Source organism: Somniosus microcephalus, chromosome 3 (genome assembly GCF_052327205.1).
Source record: "Somniosus microcephalus isolate GS21.2 chromosome 3, FLI_Smic_1.0, whole genome shotgun sequence".
Taxonomy (NCBI): Eukaryota; Metazoa; Chordata; class Chondrichthyes; order Squaliformes; family Somniosidae; genus Somniosus; species Somniosus microcephalus.
The window spans coordinates 37,242,789-37,261,920 of NC_140989.1; the positions used below are offsets into that span (position 1 = coordinate 37,242,789).

At 47.9% G+C, this 19,132-nt stretch overlaps 1 protein-coding gene across 1 annotated transcript in view; it reads right to left on the reverse strand.

Annotated features, from left to right (window-relative positions):
* Positions 1-19,132, reverse strand: part of ltbp1 (latent transforming growth factor beta binding protein 1) — a 580,062-nt gene that overhangs the window by 46,230 nt on the left and 514,700 nt on the right. Inside the window, 4 exon segments of the mRNA XM_085980097.1 lie at positions 2,567-2,725; positions 4,606-4,746; positions 6,707-6,847; positions 9,218-9,346. Of these exon segments, the coding sequence (XP_085836223.1) occupies positions 2,567-2,725; positions 4,606-4,746; positions 6,707-6,847; positions 9,218-9,346 (570 nt within the window).

Genomic DNA, 19,132 nt, shown 5'->3' on the forward strand with positions numbered 1-19,132 from the left:
TTGGGGCGCCAAAGTGGCGCAAAAGTCGCCTGAGCGCAGGATTTAGCGCAGCGATCGGAGTGATACCGATCGCCAGAAATTCAGTTTCAGTGCCCCTCGAGGGACACGGGGCGAGGCTCGAGGCGCTCCGCGTCCCTCTTAGGGCGCTGAAACTGATTATCGCAGCGCAACGTGCCGCAGCGCCACATGCTGCGGCACGGCACACTGCGGTACTGCAGGCCTTCCTCCCACTGTTAAGGGGGAGGTGCCTGCAACAGCGCGATCCCCGCTCGCGAGTGCCGGCAAATGAGGCCGGCACCAAGGAGAAGTGCCGGGCTCTCGGGAAACAGCCGGCAAAGCCGCGGGGGGGGGGGTTAGGAGGCCGGGGACGGAGGTGCTGGCAGGTGGCCGCCGAAAAAGCGGCCACCCCGCACCTCCACCTTAACTTGCGCCGCTGCGGGCACAGTAAGGCCCCGTGAACCGGGCGTGGGTAGCGAACCAAATATTGCGAACGGGGCACAAATGGGGCGCTGCGCACACCGATGACGTCATCGGTGGCGGCGCAGCGCAAATGCCTAACGCCACCATTAGCGCCCCTACTGAATATCGCGGGAGACGCAGCCAGTGGCGCGACTGCCTCTTTAGGCGCTAACAGGTGGCGCTACTCACCCAATTTCTCCCCCTATGTCTTTCAGATGAGACGTTAAACCGAGGCCCCGTCTGCTCTTCCAGGTGGACGTAAAAGATCACGTGGCACTATTTTGAAGAAGAGCAGGGGAGTTGTCCCCGGTGTCCTGACCAATATTTATCCCTCAATCAACATCACTAAAAAAACAGGTTATCTGGTCATTATCACATTGCTGTTTGTGGGAGCTTGCTGTGTGCAAATTGGCTGCCACGTTTCCCACATTACAGCAGTGACTGCACTTGAAAAAGTACTTCATTGGTTGTAAAGCAATTTGGGATGTCCTGAGGTCGCGAAAGGCGCTATAGAAATGCAAGTCTTTTTCCCCCCCGTTCACTCTGTCAGTAGGTGGCAGTAGCAAACCTGGCATCCGTGCCCGTCCATTTTATAATAAGCGACCTAAACTCAGCAAATTCCTGCACTTCAGTTTAGTGCTGGAATAAAGGGACCAGACCTGCGGATCTGGTTTCATGTCTGGGTCAATTCAGCAGCAGTGCGCGTTGATGGATATAATGCTAAATAAATTCACACATGTCGCATTATTATCCAATTATCAGGAAGACACTGCCAGCATCAAGAACTGCTCCCAGCACATGTCTGTGTGCGCAAAGTCTCCCAGGGAAAGCTACTACTTGAATGCTTTAAAAGTGCCATTTTAAAATTAGACAGTGAACACAATGTTACTGTGAATAAATGTACAGAAAATACTTACCAGGACATGCTTGTGTGTAACTGCTTTTATACTGCAGCCTGGGTCTCGGGTGAGCAACCTAAGCACCCAACTATGCATGACATTGTGTCATGTCATAATTCGGAGTAAACACACTGCTGCCCCTAGAGTCCCCTCAATTTCTTACATCCGTTTGCGGACGTCCGCTCACATCAAGGCAGGGGGCGGGGGTGGAGGGGAAGGAGTTTGTATCACAGGGACTGTCCTTCAGAAAAGGGGAAAGACAGCAGAGATGCAGCAGAGTGTGTCTCTGAGGACATTCCTTGTCCTGTTTCCCTGGATCTGCCGGAGAACTGGCGCGATGGGGCCGGAAAGCCTAGGCCAGAGTGTCTTCCGTTGGCTGGCTGTAAAGTGCTATGTGAAATCAGTTTGGGCAAGTCTCAAATCCGAAACTGTCAATAAATTTCCAATCTCACTCAGAGTGGTAAAGTGTCACCCTGTTGCAGCTGACAGTGCTCTTGTACGGTCGAGGCAGAGTTAAGAGAAACAAGAAACGAGTAGACATTTGCTCATAATATTGCAGATTGTCACAGCGTATCCCAGAGTGACTAAATAAAGAATAACGGTTACTCTGAAGTGGAGTGACTAATGAGTCCCCGGATGATTATAAATCGTGATCTAAAGGAGGTCATGAGAATGAAGTTCAAGCAGCTTCCAATTATCACTGGAACCTCAAAACTGGATCCCAAACTTCTGTTTCGAGTCAATCTATGTGCCAGCCGTGGCTGCAAGAGCTGACACCCAGCCACGTCTGATGTGAGATGCAAAAGAACTGACTGACGTCCTTTTGTCCCCCACTGGATTTCTGCTTACCTTTCACATTCTTTGCTATGGTCAGAAAAGACAAATTTCACAGCTTATGAGTGCATATATCACTGCTATGGGTTCAGCTGCAGTGTTTCCAGATAACTTTAAAGCAAGTTTGCAATAAATTTGAAAAATAAACCACATGATTTTGATTGTGCCGTCTCAATTGCATGGAACTCATCAAGCCTTTAAAAAAAACACAGCTCCAACTCTCACGTCACTACTTCAGGGTTGCTAAGCAACCTGCACTCAAGTTACTGGGAAATATGTTCTTACTATACACCACTGATCATTCGCGCCCCCACACTTTACGCTCAGTCCTCAGAATAGCATTAAGTATAGATGGCCGGGCTAGTGTACCTCACCTGTGTTTCGAAGGGGGCAAAGGGCACAGTCCATGCCCCACGCTTCGCCGTACATACAGCAGCACTCCGTGTAAGTAGTCCTTCGTCCCACCAAAGGCGAGCCACACACAAACTGACTGTTCACGGCCTGCCAGCAAACATCGGCTTCATTGGTTTGGTCTAAAACAGCAAAGATAGGGAAAGAGGGAGAGAGTTAAAAAAAATAAAGCTTCAGCATCACCCTCTGAGGGTGACCTTGCATTTGCATTGCTCTGTGAATACACACACATGGGTATCTGTAATCCTTGTTTCCAGGAACATAGGAACAGGAGGAGGTCAGTCAACCCCTTTTTGCTTGTTCCACCATTCAATTGGCTGATCTGTACCTCAACCCCATCTACCCGTCCTCTGTTCCTTAACCCTTAATACCCTTGCCGAACATAAATCTACCAATCTCAGTTTTTGCAATTTTCAATTGACCCCCAGCCTCGACAGCTTTTTGAGTTCCAGATTTCCGCTCCCCTTTGTGTGAAGAAGTGCTTCTTGGCATCACTCTGAACGGCCGAGCTCTAAATTTAAGGTTATGCCCCCCCTCTTGTATTGGACTCCCCCACCAGGGGAAAGTGTTTCTCTCTATCTATCCCAGCAACTCCTTTAATCGTCTTAAACGTCATAGGGTGGAATCCGCTTGCATTCTCTTGATGGTTAACTGGGAAGGTATGCAGTCAAAATGTTGGAAGCAACCCACAAGGCACTGAAACAGTAAACACAGTTGGTGGGAAAAAACCCCAAGTGGGGTTGTGTGTGTGTTTTAACTGCCTCCAGCCTCCACAGGAGCGATCATTCAATGGTCTCTCAAACTATGAAAAAACAAAATATTTTCCTCTGTGTGGGTGGCAATCCACCGATAAACCAGTGAAACGAGTCCAAAAAATAAATAGGACTTTAAAGCAAGAAGCCTCGGACAGCAGGGCAATGGGTGTTTGTACAGCTGCTGCTTTTCCACGTCTTACCAAACTTCGGATGAACGTACCTCAGCAGTGCCTGACCCCCCCCCCCCACAGCAGTCGGGGAAGCAGGTTTACACAACACAGTCAGATATCGGTGTATCTCACATCTGAGTGTTAAGTCTCTGCAGGAGGAGCAGGAGGGAGCACGCAGACACCAGGGAACAACAAGGAACGGCGGCAGCCCTTCTAACCCAAGAAGACTCAATCCCAAAAAGAGGAGGCAAGTATCTGGAGTGGAGTCCACCGAGCCAGGGAGAGCTTGTCGGCTTTGGTTGTTTTTTTACACTGCTTTAGTGCAGTGGGGGGAAATAGCAATCCAGGTGTTAGAGGTACCTTTGCTAGTATTCCCATTTGGTTTAACACAACAGTAAATGTTTCATCGTGGAGGACAGAAATAAATACCAACGAATCCAATTAACTAAAACCGCACTGCAAATTCTGAATGATGAATTGGTGTACTCCACCACAATCATCGGAATAGGAACATGAAAAGGCCATTTAGCCCAATGAGCCTGTTCTGCCATTCAATAAGATTATGGCTGATCTGTAACAACGCAGTTACCCGCCTTGGTTCCGTAACCCTTAATACCCTTGCCTAACTAAAATCTACCAATCCCAGTTTTGAAATTTTCAATTGACCCCCAACCTCAACAGCTTTGGGAGGGGGAGGGGGTGTGGAGAGAGTTCCAGATTTCCACTACCCTTTGCGTAAAGAAGTATTTCCTGATATCATAATGGCCACTGTATAAATGCAACTCTCTTTTCAGCCCCCCACAACATCAACAACAACTTGCATTTATACAGCAGCTTTAACGGGAGAAAACGTCCCAAGGCGCTTCTTCACAGGGGTGTTATCAGACAGAAATTTGACCTCAAGCCACAGAAAGAGATATGAGGTCAGCTTGGTCAAAGAGGTAGGTTTTAAACAGGCTGAAGCCAACGTGATTTAAGCCTTTCAAAAAATAGCCCGACACAATTTGCAATATAAAATGAATGTGCGTCTTTGCAACAATGACACGTGCACGGGTTGTTCCTGCTGCTGGGACGTACCGACAGTGTGTGGAGGCGCGATGCAGCGTTTCCCCGAAGAGTCCAGGATCATTGGGTATGTGCAGAAACAGTTGTACGAGCCGTCAGTGTTAATGCATTGGCCATTGATGCAGTTTGATGGATCCTGACATTCATCGATATCTGGGAATGAAAGGAAACATTGGGTATCCAACAGCAGAAACGAACGCTACACTGGGACCCGTGGGTAGCAGTAAAGTGCAAGTGGGTGAAAACAAAATGAAAACTCTGTGCTGGCTCCAATGTACTTCGGAAATGCTTAAATTAGGGGTTTCAGTTCCAAATGAGAGCATCTTTAGACGAGTCATTTCAAATATAATAATGGGCATTATACTTCTAGACATTGACCTTTGCAAGAGGAATTCAGGGCAGATTTTCCTGGGTCAGCGAGTATCAGGAAATCGGGTGAGTCAGAGCACATGACTGTAAAGCAAGGAAAATCGGGCAGGATGCTTTACGAGTGTGCGCCCTGACCTAACCGATTATCTTCTATCCACTTCACCCAGGCAATCCGGCTCATCTGGGTACAGACCCAGGGAAACGTCCCGCCTTGTCTTTATAGAATCATGGAATCATATAACAACAGAAGGAGGCCATTCGGCCCATCGTGCCGGCTCTTTGAAAGAGCTATCCAATTAGTTCCACTCCCCTGCTCTTTCCCCATAATGTTTCCTTTTCAAGTATTTATCCAATTCCCTTTAATTGATTAGCTTTAAGCAGCAAGCCATTTGGGGGTCATTCTTTTGCTGTTTCCATTCCTTTCTGTCTGTAATAGTTACAGCGCCGTTCTTTGCTGTGGTAAAATTAGTTGGTAGACATTTCACTTTCACTGTTTTGTATCTTCACACAGGTGCAACGCCAGGGACCAGAGAGTTTATAGGATGCAAAAACCTGATGAGTTTATTAACATATATATATAATATATATTTAGAGAGAGAGAGAGTAGAGGATGTTGTCAGTTTAATTGTTGCCAAACAGGAAATTCTTCTACATAATATATAACTTGAGCTATTTTTTGAGCATTGCTAATATTTACGTTGACCATCAAAAATCATAAAATGGATGTAGAAACATTAACCTGATATGGACTAAAAGCACCAACGTGAGGCCATTATTTGTTCCAGTCAAGGTGATTAGCCCTGAATTTTCTAATATACTAAGCCTTCGTATCGTCAGTATTGTGGGTCACTCTAGGACCAAGTTTGATGCTGCCAATGAATTGAGTTCATTGTGTTTACTGATAGTTTTCTTGTATATTAGACAGAATTTCCTTGTACATTGAGTGTTTCTGCAGTACTAAAGCATTATTGAGCAATTTAAGAAGTTTGAATAACACTTTTGCAATATACCTTGCCAAGCATTTGGGATCATTTCAGGGACCCGCACTGGACATGATACGCACAGCGCGGACATTTATCATGATTACACGTGAACAATTGCCAGGGTGCTGTCCCAGCTAACTACTGCTCGAGTATACTAGTGAGGGGAGGAACTAGTGGGCCAGCAGGATAAAAGGGCATCACGTGTGTCAGAAGCTTCTAGAAGTTCTTCTAGAACTTCAACCTGGGAGGGAGGAAGCCCCTCAAGCTGCACCTACCCACATTTGGAATAAAAAATGACCATGGCAACCACAGGACTACACGCGACTCTTTACTGCCTGTACTGAGCAGGACAGAGAGTTGGATTTGAGGAAGTCTCCTGTCTCCAAAGATACAGTCAGAGCTACAAAAGGAATGTTCCTTTCTCAGTACCTTAATGCAATTCCAAGAATAAGGACATATATACACCAAGGGTTGGAATTCCATGGGAGTTCTCCTACTCCTCTGTCAAAACCTCAGCGGTAGATCCACAGAAACTCTGGAGAAACCCGGAAACAAACACAGTTTACGCCATTTCTCCGGGATTCCCGTGGACCTTAAGCTGACGTTACAGTGGATGATCCGGAAAACCCCCAGGGAATTCAACCCCCAAGTGCTATAAAGGTGTCTGCAAAAGCTACAGTGTATTTTTTTTTTTAAGCCTCACGCCATATACGTGGCAACATTTATAAAATAACAGTTCAGTCCTGCAGCGGGGAACATACCACCAGCGTCTAGAGGCTGAGTGCAGCGTTTCCCTGAAGAGTCCAGGACCATTGGGAGTGTGCAGTAACAGTTGTACGAGCCCTCGGTGTTAATACACTGCCCATTGATGCAGCTCGCCGCATCCTGGCATTCATCGATATCTAGCAATGAAATGAAAGTGTTCTGGGTATTAACTGGGTGAATAAATGTTACTAAAGACCAGTGGGTAACAGAGAAAAATACGCATTTGTGTAAAAATTGTATTTTAAATGTTATAATCTACAAGATGCACTGCAGCAACTCGCCAAGGCTTCTCGCCAAGTACCTCCCGAACCTGCGACCTCTACCACCTAGAAGGACAAGGGCAGCAGGCGCATGGGAACACCACCACCTCCAAGTTCCCCTCCAAGTCACATACCATCTCAACCTGGACATATATTGCCGATCCTTCATCGTCGCAGGGTCAAAATCCTGGAACTCCCTCCCTAACAGCACTGTGGGAGTACCTTCACCACACGGACTGCAGTGGTTCAAGAAGGCGGCTCACCACCACCTTCTCAAGGGCCACCAGGGATGGGCAATAAATGCCGGCCTTGCCAGCGATGCCCACATCCCCTGAATGAATTATGAAAAAGTGAACTCGCTCATGGGCTTAATAGATAAATGTAGTGTGTGGTTCTGAGCCATGGAGACCTGGAAAGTCTTAGGTTCAGTTCCTGGTGTGAGCTAAAATGGCGGATCGTAGGTCTGGCAGCAATGGGAGAGGGGGAATGCAAATTACTTCACTTTTCAGGGTGACGGAGGAGAAACGAGATATCGGCCAGGGTTCCCGCTCCTGTTTGCTGAGCAGTGGAAAACACGCACGTGTGGAGGTGAGGGGGAGCACTGGGCTCTACTGTGGTCGAAAAGTCCACTGGCGCTCACTGTCTCAGCTCACAGTGTGAAATGGGCACTTGGGTGAGGCACTGGGTAACTGCTGGCAGCCAGCTGTGTCCCAGTTTGAGCCACTGCTTTTGGGAGATTAAGGGAGAAAATCGGATTGTCCTGGGTATCAAAACAAAGCAAACTTGATTTCTTAGTAACAGAAAAGGCTGGAAATCCTCAGTAGGTTCCTCAATGTCTGTAAAAAGAAAAGACGATTCGGATATAGGTCCATTATCCTGTTACCACTTGCTGTGTATTTCCAGCATTTCCTGTTTTTGTCTCACTTGCTTCGATTTTGTGGCTCTGAACAGATATAGTTAAGGTTTCTCAAAAGCAATAAAGAGGGTGAGCAACACGGGGGGGGGAGGGGGTGGTTTCAGGGTGGTCCGAGGGTCGTGGGGGGGGGTGGTGTTTCAGGGTGGTCTGAGGGTCGAGGGGAGGGTTGTTTCAGGGTGGTCTGAGGATCGAGGGGTGGGTTGTTTCAGGGTGGTCTGAAGGTCGAGGGTTGTGGGGAGGGGGTGGTTCCAGGGTGGTCCGAGGGTCGAGGGTTGTGGGGAGGGGGTGGTTTCAGGGTGGTCTGAGGGTCGAGGGGAGGGTTGTTTCAGGGTGGTCCAAGGGTCGAGGGGAGGGGGTGGTTCCAGGGTGGTCCGAGGGTTGAGGGTCATGGGGGGAGGGAGGGGGTGGTTCCAGGGTGGTCCAAGGGTCGATAGTCGTGGGGAGGGGGTGGTTTCAGGGTGGTCTGAAGGTCGAGGGGAGGGTTGTTTCAGGGTGGTCCCAGGGTCGAGGGTCATGGGGAGGGGGTGGTTCCAGGGTGGTCCGAGGGTCGAGGGGGGGGAGGGGGTAGTTCCAGGGTGGTCCGAGGGTCGAGGGTCATGGGGGGAGGGAGGTGGTGATTTTAGGGTGGTCCGAGGGTCGTGGGGCAGGGGGAGGGAGGGGGTGGTTCCAGAGTGTTGAGGGTCATGGGTGGTTCCAGAGTGGTCCGAGAGTCGTGGGGTGGTTCCAGGGTGGTCCGAGGGTCGAGGGTCGTGGGTGGTTCCAGGGCGGTCCGAGGATTGTGGGGCGGGGTGGTTCCTGGGTGTTCCGAGGGTCGAGGGTCGTGGGGGGGCGGGGGTGGTTCCAGGGTGGTCTGAGGGTCGTGGGGTGGGGGGCGGCGGGGAGAGGGGCGAGAGAAAGAGTCCAGGCAATGGAGGTGATATAATACAGCCCCGATTTAGATGAACACATGAAGCTCCCACCTCTTTGGCAGGTGCCACACGCGCCTGAAAAATCAGGCATGTAAAAAATTCCAGGCTAGCAGGACTACTTCCCCATCTGGTTCCGTCAGGTGGGGGGAGGTGTTAAAATCACCCCCACTCCTGCTCTGTTCCAGTAGTTTTTAAGTTATCAAGTCACATCCTGTTCACCTCAGCACACATACAATCTAGCCACATCTAATCAGATCTCTTAACTATTTTTGCCTAGCGTGGAACTCTCTTGCTCTTCATCTTTGTCTCTACTTCGGTCTGTCTCTCTTTCTGAAGCTCGCAGTGAGCCGGTAATCTGAACACCAACATTATCGCATTTGTGCTACATTTCTAATGGTACTGTGAGTTATGAAGCAAACTTACCAAGACACTGCAGTTTAACTGGATCGTAATACAAGCCTTGTCTGCAGTAACACTCATAGCCAGGCTGGGTGTTCAAGCAAAATCCATTCTTACAGATCTCTTGTCCAAATAAAACACATTCGTCAGCATCTGTGAACAGAAAATGTATGAATTTTTATGATAAACAAACCGCAAAACTGACATCTGATTCTAATTAAACCAGAGTGCAGTATCTTCTGAAACTCTCGGTCACAATCAGTCTGTCCGATGCTGTCGCTTGCCTTGGCAATGATGCTGAGGCCAACATCAGTTCTATACACCGCTCAGAGGTACAGACAATGTACATGCGAGAAAGCCACTTGGGATAGACTATGGGCTCGATTTTCAGTGTGCCGTGGAGTCGGGATTTGAGGCGTGCGCGGGGGTTAAATTCCCGAAATCGGAGGTCCCGACCCCATCCCGCCTCCATGCCAGTTTTAAAGGAGGCGGGTACCTGCCCCGCACTGGGACCTGCCTCCCTGAGGCAGGAAGGGATTAGTGCCAATTAACTGCCTGTTAACGGGCAGTTTTTAGCCTAATCCCTATTTATAAGCTTGAACTGTGGGATTCCTAACGGCTCCAAACCACGCCAAGTTGGAGGAGTTGGGCCGTCGGGTTGAGGGACTTGGAGGGCTCGAGATGAGTGATGTGTGCATGAGTGCAAAGGTAAGTGTGTTTGGTGTGTCTAAAGTGATTAAAGAAGTTTTACATACCTTTTCTTACCTTTTCAGCCTTCCTTCTTTTAGGTTCGGGCAGTCCCTCATCTCACCGGCACAGAAAGCAGAATGGCCGCGAACTGTCAAAAGTGACAGCCTGCAGCTTTCTGTGCAGGAGAGATTTCTAACTGAGTCTGCGTAGAAGGACTCAGGTTAGAAGTAAGACTGTCAGTGTTTGACAGCTTCAAACAGCTGTGAAACACTGATATTTCATCTGTCAAAACCTCTTGACAGATGAAATTTCAGTCTGTGACGCCACCTGTTGCCGGGTGGCCCTTAATTGCCCTGCTGAGCCCGCTGGGCGGGCTCAACATGGTCAATCAAGTTAAGATCGCGTGGATTGGCCGCATCTCGATGGAGGCGGGACTACAACCCCGAAAGTTGTAGTCCCGCCTCCAACCCGACTCCTGAATGAAAATCCAGCCCTATATGCGCAGAACTAGAGTACACAGGTTTAGAATTAACAAGCGGTACTCTTATTATTAGAGCTGAGAAGGTTAAGAGGAGAATTGCTCGAGGTTTGGTAAGGTAAATAGGGAGAAACTATTTCCACTGGTTGGTGAGCTGATAACGAAAGAGCATTAACACTATCACCTAAAGAACAAAGGGAGAGGCTCGGATAAACCTTTTTACACAGAGGTTTGTTAGAACATGGAACACCCTCTCAGAAAAGTTATGAAAGCTGAATCCATGATAGCTTTTAAAAGGGAAATGGAAAGAATAATGTTAAATGTTATCAGAGCTGACACAGGAGTGATGAACAGAATGGCCTTCTGTGCTGTGAATTTTTTTGATTGAGTTCTTGACTAGCAAACTCCCAGCAAAATCAGTTTAGGTTAAAATGGATAATAACTTCTTCAACAAAAAAACTGATTAGGTATCTGGTTGTGAATGGGATTATTAGCTATAGCGATAGGTAGACTCTGGGATGGGGAAACTATAGCGATAGGCACATACTGGGATTGCTAGCTATGGCGATAGGCATAGACTGGGATTGGGGGCGATAGTGATCAACAGGGTCTGGGATTGAGGGCTAAAGGGATAGTTAAAGACCGATAGCTATAGGGATAGGCAGAGACGTAGCTACAGAAATAAGCAGAGACAGGCAGCTCATAGGTAAAGAATGGTAACTATACAGATAGGCAGAGACTGGCAGCTACAGGCATAGGTAAAGAATGGTAACTATACAGGTAGGCAGAGACTGGCAGCTATAGGGATAGACAGAGTACAATGGGCCCTATGCTGCCCGAATGGGTGAGGGAATATTATCTGGAGAATGGCAGGTCAGGGTTGATTGGTTGAGATGTGAGGAGGGACAAATATTTTGAAGTTTTGTTTCGTTAACTTTTGGCATGGGAGAGTACTGATGTAGAAATTCTCTTCAAGAGATTAAACGATTGTGATAGAGTCCATAATAGGGCAGGTTGTACATGATCTGTGAAAGGAAAGGGCTTTAATGGGCTCAATGGCTTTTTATCGCTCCGTGACTTCTTCTGGGCTTATTTCATGCCACTAAACACTTCCCCACCCAACTCATCTAAATACAATTGGCATCAAAATTCACCAGCACCTGTTTTGGGCACTGCTGAGAATCATGAAGATATCTGGAGACAAAAGTTACTTTTAACTGTTTTTATCATTTGATTGGGGGTGACAGAATTCTTTCTGCATCACTGAAGCCAAGGTAGAGATGGGGTGAAAGCCAACCCTCGTTTCATAGCCCAATGACATATATACCCAATAGTGGATAGACTGGAGAAGCTGGGGTTGTTCTCCTTCGAGCAGAGAAGGCTAAAAGGAGATTTGATAGAGGTGTTTAAAATCATGAAGTGTTTAGATAAGAGTAAATAAAGAGAAACTGTTTCCAGTGGCTGATTCACTGTACATCTAAACCTTGTTAAAGCTGGCACTCAAGAAAAACATTGAAAAGACAATTCATTTTTTATCTACTGTGTTCCTCACCCACTCCCTCCCTCCTTGAAAAAACACAGATCTTTCCAACTGATGGATGATCAATGTGCTCCTATATGCAAATTGTCTCACATCTGAATAATACTCCTTATGTGGCTGATATCGCTGCATCCATTTAAAAAATTCATTCACTGGATGTGGGCGTTACTGGCAAGCCCAGCATTTATTGCCCATCCCTGTACAACTGAGTGGCTTGCTGGGCCATTTCAGAGGGCAGTTAAGAGTCAACCACATTGCTGTGGGTCTGGAGTCACATATAGGCCAGACCGGGTAAGGGTGGCAGATTTCCTTCCCTAAAGGACACTAGTGAACCAGGTGGGTTTTTACGACAATCCGATAGTTTCATGGTCACCATTACTGATACTAGCTCTTTATTTTAAATTCCAGATTTATTTAGTTAACTGAATTTAAATTCCCCAGCTGCCGTGGTGGGATTTAGAACTCATGCCTCTGGATCATTAGTCCAGGTCTCTGGATTACAAGTCCAGTAACGTAACCACTCTGTCACCGTTCCCATTCCTGTTATATACAGGTCTATTTATATACAAATTGTGTTGCTCACCCTGACCTGCTGCTCATAACATCCCCAAGCTTAATAAAAGGAATTGAAGTGAATAGCATAAGTCGGTTCAACAGCCAATGGGTACATCTGAATGACAAAGGGGTTGAGGGAAGGTTGGGAAGGTAATGTAGGTGGGGTTATCTTATCTAAATGAGATGGGCCTGTTGACTTGATGGCCTACTCTGCTCCTCAAACTCTTGCGTTCTAACAGGAGGAAGTGATTTGCTTGTGCCTATGGTAACAGCAACAATGTACCTCAGACCTAACAGGATCTTTAGATTTTTTGCCGTAAGTACACACTATTTTGACCACTGAAGCTCACCGGCCTGTTGAAGCTACATTTACACAAATACATTTAGTTCAGATCATGATAATCACAGAAATCACAGAAGAAATCACAGAAACCCCACAGTGCAGATAGAGGCCATTTCGGCCCATCGAGCCTGCACCAACACATATCACACCCTATCCCCGTAACCCCATGTACTTAATCCCCCTAACACTAAGGGTCAATTTATCATAGCCAATCAACCTAACCCGCACATCTTTGGACTGTGGGAGGAAACCGGAGCACCCGGAGGAAACCCACGCAAACACGGGGAGAATGTGCAAACTCCACACAGACAGTCACCCGAGGCCAGATTCGAACCCGGGTCCCTGGCGCTGTGAGGCAACAGTGCTAACCACTATGCCACCGTGCTCAATGCGCAGTCACAACAGTTGCTCCCATCTCTGGCGCTAGTCTCCAAGGACCAAGCCTATCTTGCAGCTGTCCTACTTCCAGGCTTCCACCAATGCAGTTTTGAGACAGGTGCTGGGAGATGTCCAAGAACGGCCTGGGGACATCTCTCTCCTTTGGGCCCTCCTGTAGAAACCCTAAGGGGGTCATTTTGAACTGTGGGTGGCAACGTAAAACAATATTATAAAGCGATATTGATTCAGGCGTGCCTAATTGATCGCCACCGATTCTCATTCCGGTTGACTCCATGAAAATGGGGAGAGGAGCATAACGGGCGGCTGAATCAATATCGCCCGTTTTACACGCTCACCCAACGTCAGAGTTACTCCCTGAGCCTCTGCTCCATGTCTTCCCACAGCAGCATAGCTGAGATTGGGAAGTCAGTGTTGCCAACTGGATATATCCTCTCTCTCTTAGGCAGTCCCTCAGAACCGAGGATGACTTGCTTCCACATTAAAAATGAGTTTGCAGGTGACTGATGAGTTCCAGGTCCCGAACTTCATTTTAAAGGGTGGAAGATGCCTGTGCGTGAATTCTTTTAATGTGGGGTGGCCGTTGCACACCAGCTACCACACGGGCTTGACAGAGCAAGGTCTTGGTCCAATGGCAAGGGGATCCAAGACGATTGGAGACCAGGCTCTGCTACAATGGCCTAGCACACACACACACAAACATAACGCTACTATCCTCCTCCCTCCTTCCCGCAGGTCCTCTCTGCCTGGGTTTTGGTACTCCCGACCTCGCTGTTGGCCCGTGCCGCACCTTCCCTGGGCTCCGACCCGGCTGCTGGTCCACGCTGCGCCACTCCTGGGCCTTGACCTCGCTGCTGGGCTCGTCCTCGCTCCTGTGTCCCGGCCCAAATTCAGCACATATCTGGAGAGCTGACAGGAGAGAGGCATCGCAGCTGAGCGCAATCCTGCCCTCGTCACTTCACAGCAGCAGTCAGTGGTTCATGATGAGGAATGAAAATGATGGGTCATGTTGCTTTTGCCTGGCACAGAGACACTGAAGCTAACCGTACCGTACCCTCAACTGTTCTAGCTGAGACCTACCTCAGCACAGACCAGCAACTTTTACTGTCCAGCTCTATGGGACGTGGCTTTTAACAGTAAAGGCAAAGAAATGTAAAGTAGAATCTGGATATAGTGATCAATTTGAGAAACACCACCAAGGATCACTGTATCTGACTGAGCACAGGGTAACAAAGGTCAGCATTCTGCAATCTGCCAGGTCACTTCATATAACTGGCATCGAGCTGTTGAGGGGTAAGTCATCTTTACATCCACTAGCCCCAGAATTCCTCGGTGCTTCCGCTGGCCTCCCACTGTAACTCCAGCAGGAGACTGGCGGGATCCCCTGCGAAATGGCGGACACCCAGCTGTGCCAGGTCCCCGCCCTTTCCTGGAGCTTCCCGGCTGCCCTGTAAAAGGGCAGAGCCTCCGTCGTAGCCCTTACGAGGCACACTGGCGGCCAGGGAGCAAAGCTGAGGGGCGGGGATTCCCTGCGCCAGGAGTTCCTCAACCAACATCACCAAAACAGATTACCTGGCCATTACCTTGCATTGCTGTTGGTGGGATCTTGCTGTGTACAAACGGTGGATGCCGCGCTTCCTACATGAACCAAAATCCAGTTTGACGCTTCCAGTGCGGTGCTGAGGGAGCGCTGCACTGGCGGAGGTGCCGTCTTTCGGATGAGACCTTAAACCGAGGCCCCCGTCGGCTCTCTCGGGTGGAGGTAAAAGATTTCGAAGCAGAGCAGGGGCGTTCTCCCCGGTGCCCTTGGGGACCAATATTTATCCCTCAATTAACATCACTAAAAAATACAGATTACCTGGTCATTATCACATTGCTGTTTGTGGGACTGCGCTGTGCACCATAAGTGGCTGCCATGTTTCTTACATTACAACAGTGCTTCACCATTCGCTGTAAAGGGCTTTGGGACGTCCTGAGGTGGTGAAAGGCGCTATATAAATGCAAGTCCAAACACTCTGCGACCTCTGTGCTGACTCTCCAATCTGAATAAGACATTTGGCATTTATACCACTGACATGACTTCCTCTGTGCAGAACAGGCAGCATATCTAGAGTGGTTTCCACTGCCTGAACTGCAAGTCAGATGAAAATATATGGCATGTGCAGAATTGCACCTGTTGCATCAACCAGTGAGGAGCTGCTGCCAAAAACTGCAATTGCACATGCACAGAGATTTGCGCACAAATAGCTAAGCTTTGTTGACACATCTAAAAATGTCAACACCACGAAAGTAGAGTTGTAAATCCTCCACATACGCAATTGTGCTTTTTTGAGATGCTGAATTATTTTTGATCCAAGTGACTGGTCGGATTCCATTTGAGTCAAACAGTGGGTGTTTGAATAGACTCAAACATGGCTCATTCCTATTGTCAGTGAAGCATACATCAGCTCTGTCTAGACTGACATCGTCTGGGTTTTAGAATTCCCTGTTCACTTTGCCTATTTCACAGTTTACTACTTTAAGCAGGGGCAAATGTGCTACCCCATGCAACACAAACGCTTAACAGAGGTTCGCAGGAGAGCTCATTTTGAACCTTTTTAGTTAAAGGTAAAATCGGAATTGGGACAGATTCACCCTCCAGGAGAATGATTGAAGGCTCAATTCTTTTTCTGATCTGTGAATTCTAGTCTATCAATGTAGTCGAATCATTTTCAACATTAAAACCGCAAATACAGTTTGCAAACTGCCTGGCTGACTGACAGTTTCATCAACCTAGTACACACCTCGATTAGTGTGCTCTCACACCTTTCTAAGGCAAATATTCATGAACAGAGTCAGACTTGCTGTGCCGACACCTTTCCTCTTTAAGGAAGCTGCCACATGTGTGGCTGCAACTTAACATAAGAACATAAGAACATAAGAAATAGGAGCAGGAGTAGGCCAATCGGCCCCTCGAGCCTGCTCCGCCATTCAATAAGATCATGGCTGATCTGATCCTAACCACCAATCCACTATCACAGAACCATCTCCTGAATCTAACAGAATTAGACACACGAAATAGGAGCAGGATCAGGCTACACGGCCCCTGGGCCCGCTCCGCTACCCACAGGGCCATGACCGATCCAAACCTAGACTCATGTCCAAATTCCTGCCCGCTCCCCGTAACCCTTAATTCCCTTTACTTCTAGGAAACTGTCTATTTCTGTTTTAAATTTATGTAATGATGTAGCTTCTACAGCTTTTTGGGGCAGCATATTCCATGGACCTACCACCCTCTGAGTGAAGTAGTTCCTCCTCATCTCAGTTTTGAAAGAGCAGCCCCTTATTCTAAGACTATGCCCCCTAGTTCTAGTTTCACCCATCATCGGGAACATCCTCCCCGCATCCACCCGATCCAACCCCTTCACAATCTTATATGTTTCAATAAGATCGCCTCTCATTCTTCTGAACTCCAATGAGTAGAGTCCCAATCTACTCAACCTCTCCTCATATGTCCATCCCCTCATCCCCGGGATTAACCGAGTGAACCTTCTTTGTACTGACTCGAGAGCAAGTATGTCCTTTCTTAAGTATGGACACCAAAACTGTACGCAGTATTCCAGGTGCGGTCTCACCGATACCTTGTACAACTGAAGCAATACCTCCCTATTTTTATATTCTATCCCCCTAGCAATGAAAGCCAACATTCCATTGGCCTTCTTAATCACTTGCTGCACCTGCATACTAACCTTTTGAGTTTCGTGCACCAGGACCCCCAGATCCCTTTGTACTTCAGTACTTTCCAGTTTCTTGCCATTAAGATAATAACTTGCTCTACGATTTTTCCTGCCAAAGTGCATAACCTCACACTTTCCAGTATTGTATTCCATCTGCCAAATCTCTGCCCACTTACTTAGCCTGTCTATGTCCCCTTGCAGGTTTTTTATGTCCTCCTCACTCACTACTTTCCCTCCCATCTTTGTATCATCTGCAAACTTTGATATGTTACACTCGGTCCCCTCCTCCAAATTGTTAATATAGATTGTAAAGAGTTGGGGACCCAGCACTGACCCCTGCGGAACACCACTAGTTACTGATTGCCAGTCTGAGAATGAACCATTTATCCCAACTCTCTGCCTTCTGTTAGATAGCCAATCCTCTATCCATGCCAGAATATTACCCCCAATCCCGTGATTTTTTATCTTAAGCAATAATCTTTTGTGTGGCACCTTGTCAAATGCCTTTTGGAAGTCTAAATACACTAACTTGAGCCTGCAGACAATGAGGTACAAGCTAAGTAACACACCACGCGGCAATTAAACTATGGAAGAGGCAAAGACATAAAGACTTGCATTTATATAGCGCCTTTCATGACTACCGGATGTCTCAAAGCGCATTACAGCCAATGAGGTACTTTTTGAGGTGTAGTCACTGTTGTAATGTGGGAAACGCGGCAGCCAATTTGCGCACAGCAAGCTCCCACAAAGAGCACTGTGGTTATGGCCAGATAATCTGTTTTTGGTTATGTTGGTTGAGGGAGAAATATTGGCCAGGACACCAGGAATAACTCCCCTGCTCTTCTTCAAAATACAGGTAGACTATCCTTTATCTGCACTTCCGAAAACCGAAAACCTCTAAAAACCGAAAGTTTTTTCGTGGAGCGTAAGTCGTGCGCACGACATGACCCGAGTGGCGCCAAACATGACAGGAGTGGGCCGGGAGCTCTGCCTTTCCCTGTGAGCAGGGCAGAGGGTCACAGAGTTCCCTCCTGGGTAGGAGATTGCAGGCCGAGCCGGGCAGTGTGAAGGAGGTACCGGGAGAGTGAACCCAACAATACAGCGGCCCGTCCAATAGTCTTTTCTCCCCCCCCCCGACCTGATTTGCGGGCCAGTTTAGTGTAGGAGTCAGCCGATATCCGGCTTTCCCACAACTGGCGGCGGCAGTCGAGCCCCAGACCCCCGCTAAGTCAAGGAATTCAGATAGGGAGCAGGGGGAGCCGGAAACCTCGATCTAACGGCAGAAATCGGCAGCCGTTTTGTTAGGTTTTTTTTCTTCCCCTAGCATTTTTTTTCTTCCCCTAGCATTTTTTTAAACAGTCAGGCTGTGGAAAGAGTCTCTGTAACTTAGCAACAGCTTCAGAGACGCTTCCAAGGCAGGGCCCGAGTGTTTACAAGCTGTTGCTAAGCAACAGTGTTTGTTGTCAGATACGGAGATGAAAACCTTCTGAAATCCGAAAAATTCCGAAAACCAAAACACAGCTGGTCCCAAGGTTTTCGGATAAAGGATAGTCTACCTGTAGTGCCATGGGATCTTTTACGTCCACCTGAGAGGGAAAATAGGGCCTCGGTTTAACGTCTCCTCCGAAAGACGGCACCTCCGACAGTGCAGCACTCCCTCAGTACTGCACTGAAATGTCAGCCTAGCTTTATGTGCACACATCCCTGGAGTGGGACTTGAACCCACGACCTTCGGACTCAGAGGCAAGTGTGCTACCAACTGAGCCACAGCTGACACTCACTGGGAAAGGAATAGGTCACTGGGAAAGGAATAGGTCACTGGGAAAGGAATAGGTCAATGGGAAAGGAATAGGTCTAATCCATTATTTTTCGATCACCTTTTGGGCACAAGTGAAGTTCCTCTGCTGATCCCGAAGAAAACCAGGAGATGGGATTTATCAGGCCTGGTAGCCTCTCGCTAAATGTCATTTTAAAGAGTAACTGTTCCACAATCTGAAGTGTGAATTTATGGACTAGATTGCCACCTGCCGCAATCATTGCTGTGCAACTGAAACACATTCCTAAACAGATTCTGTATTCAGCAGGGTGTAGGGGGTGCAGACTCGGTGCCACTGAAGGAGGGGGGCTGACGGTGATCGGAGTGGGATCGGAATATGGAACTGGAGGGGTAATCCTGCAATTCTGCTCCCAGCAGGGAGCCACACTCGAGAGAGAGCAAGTC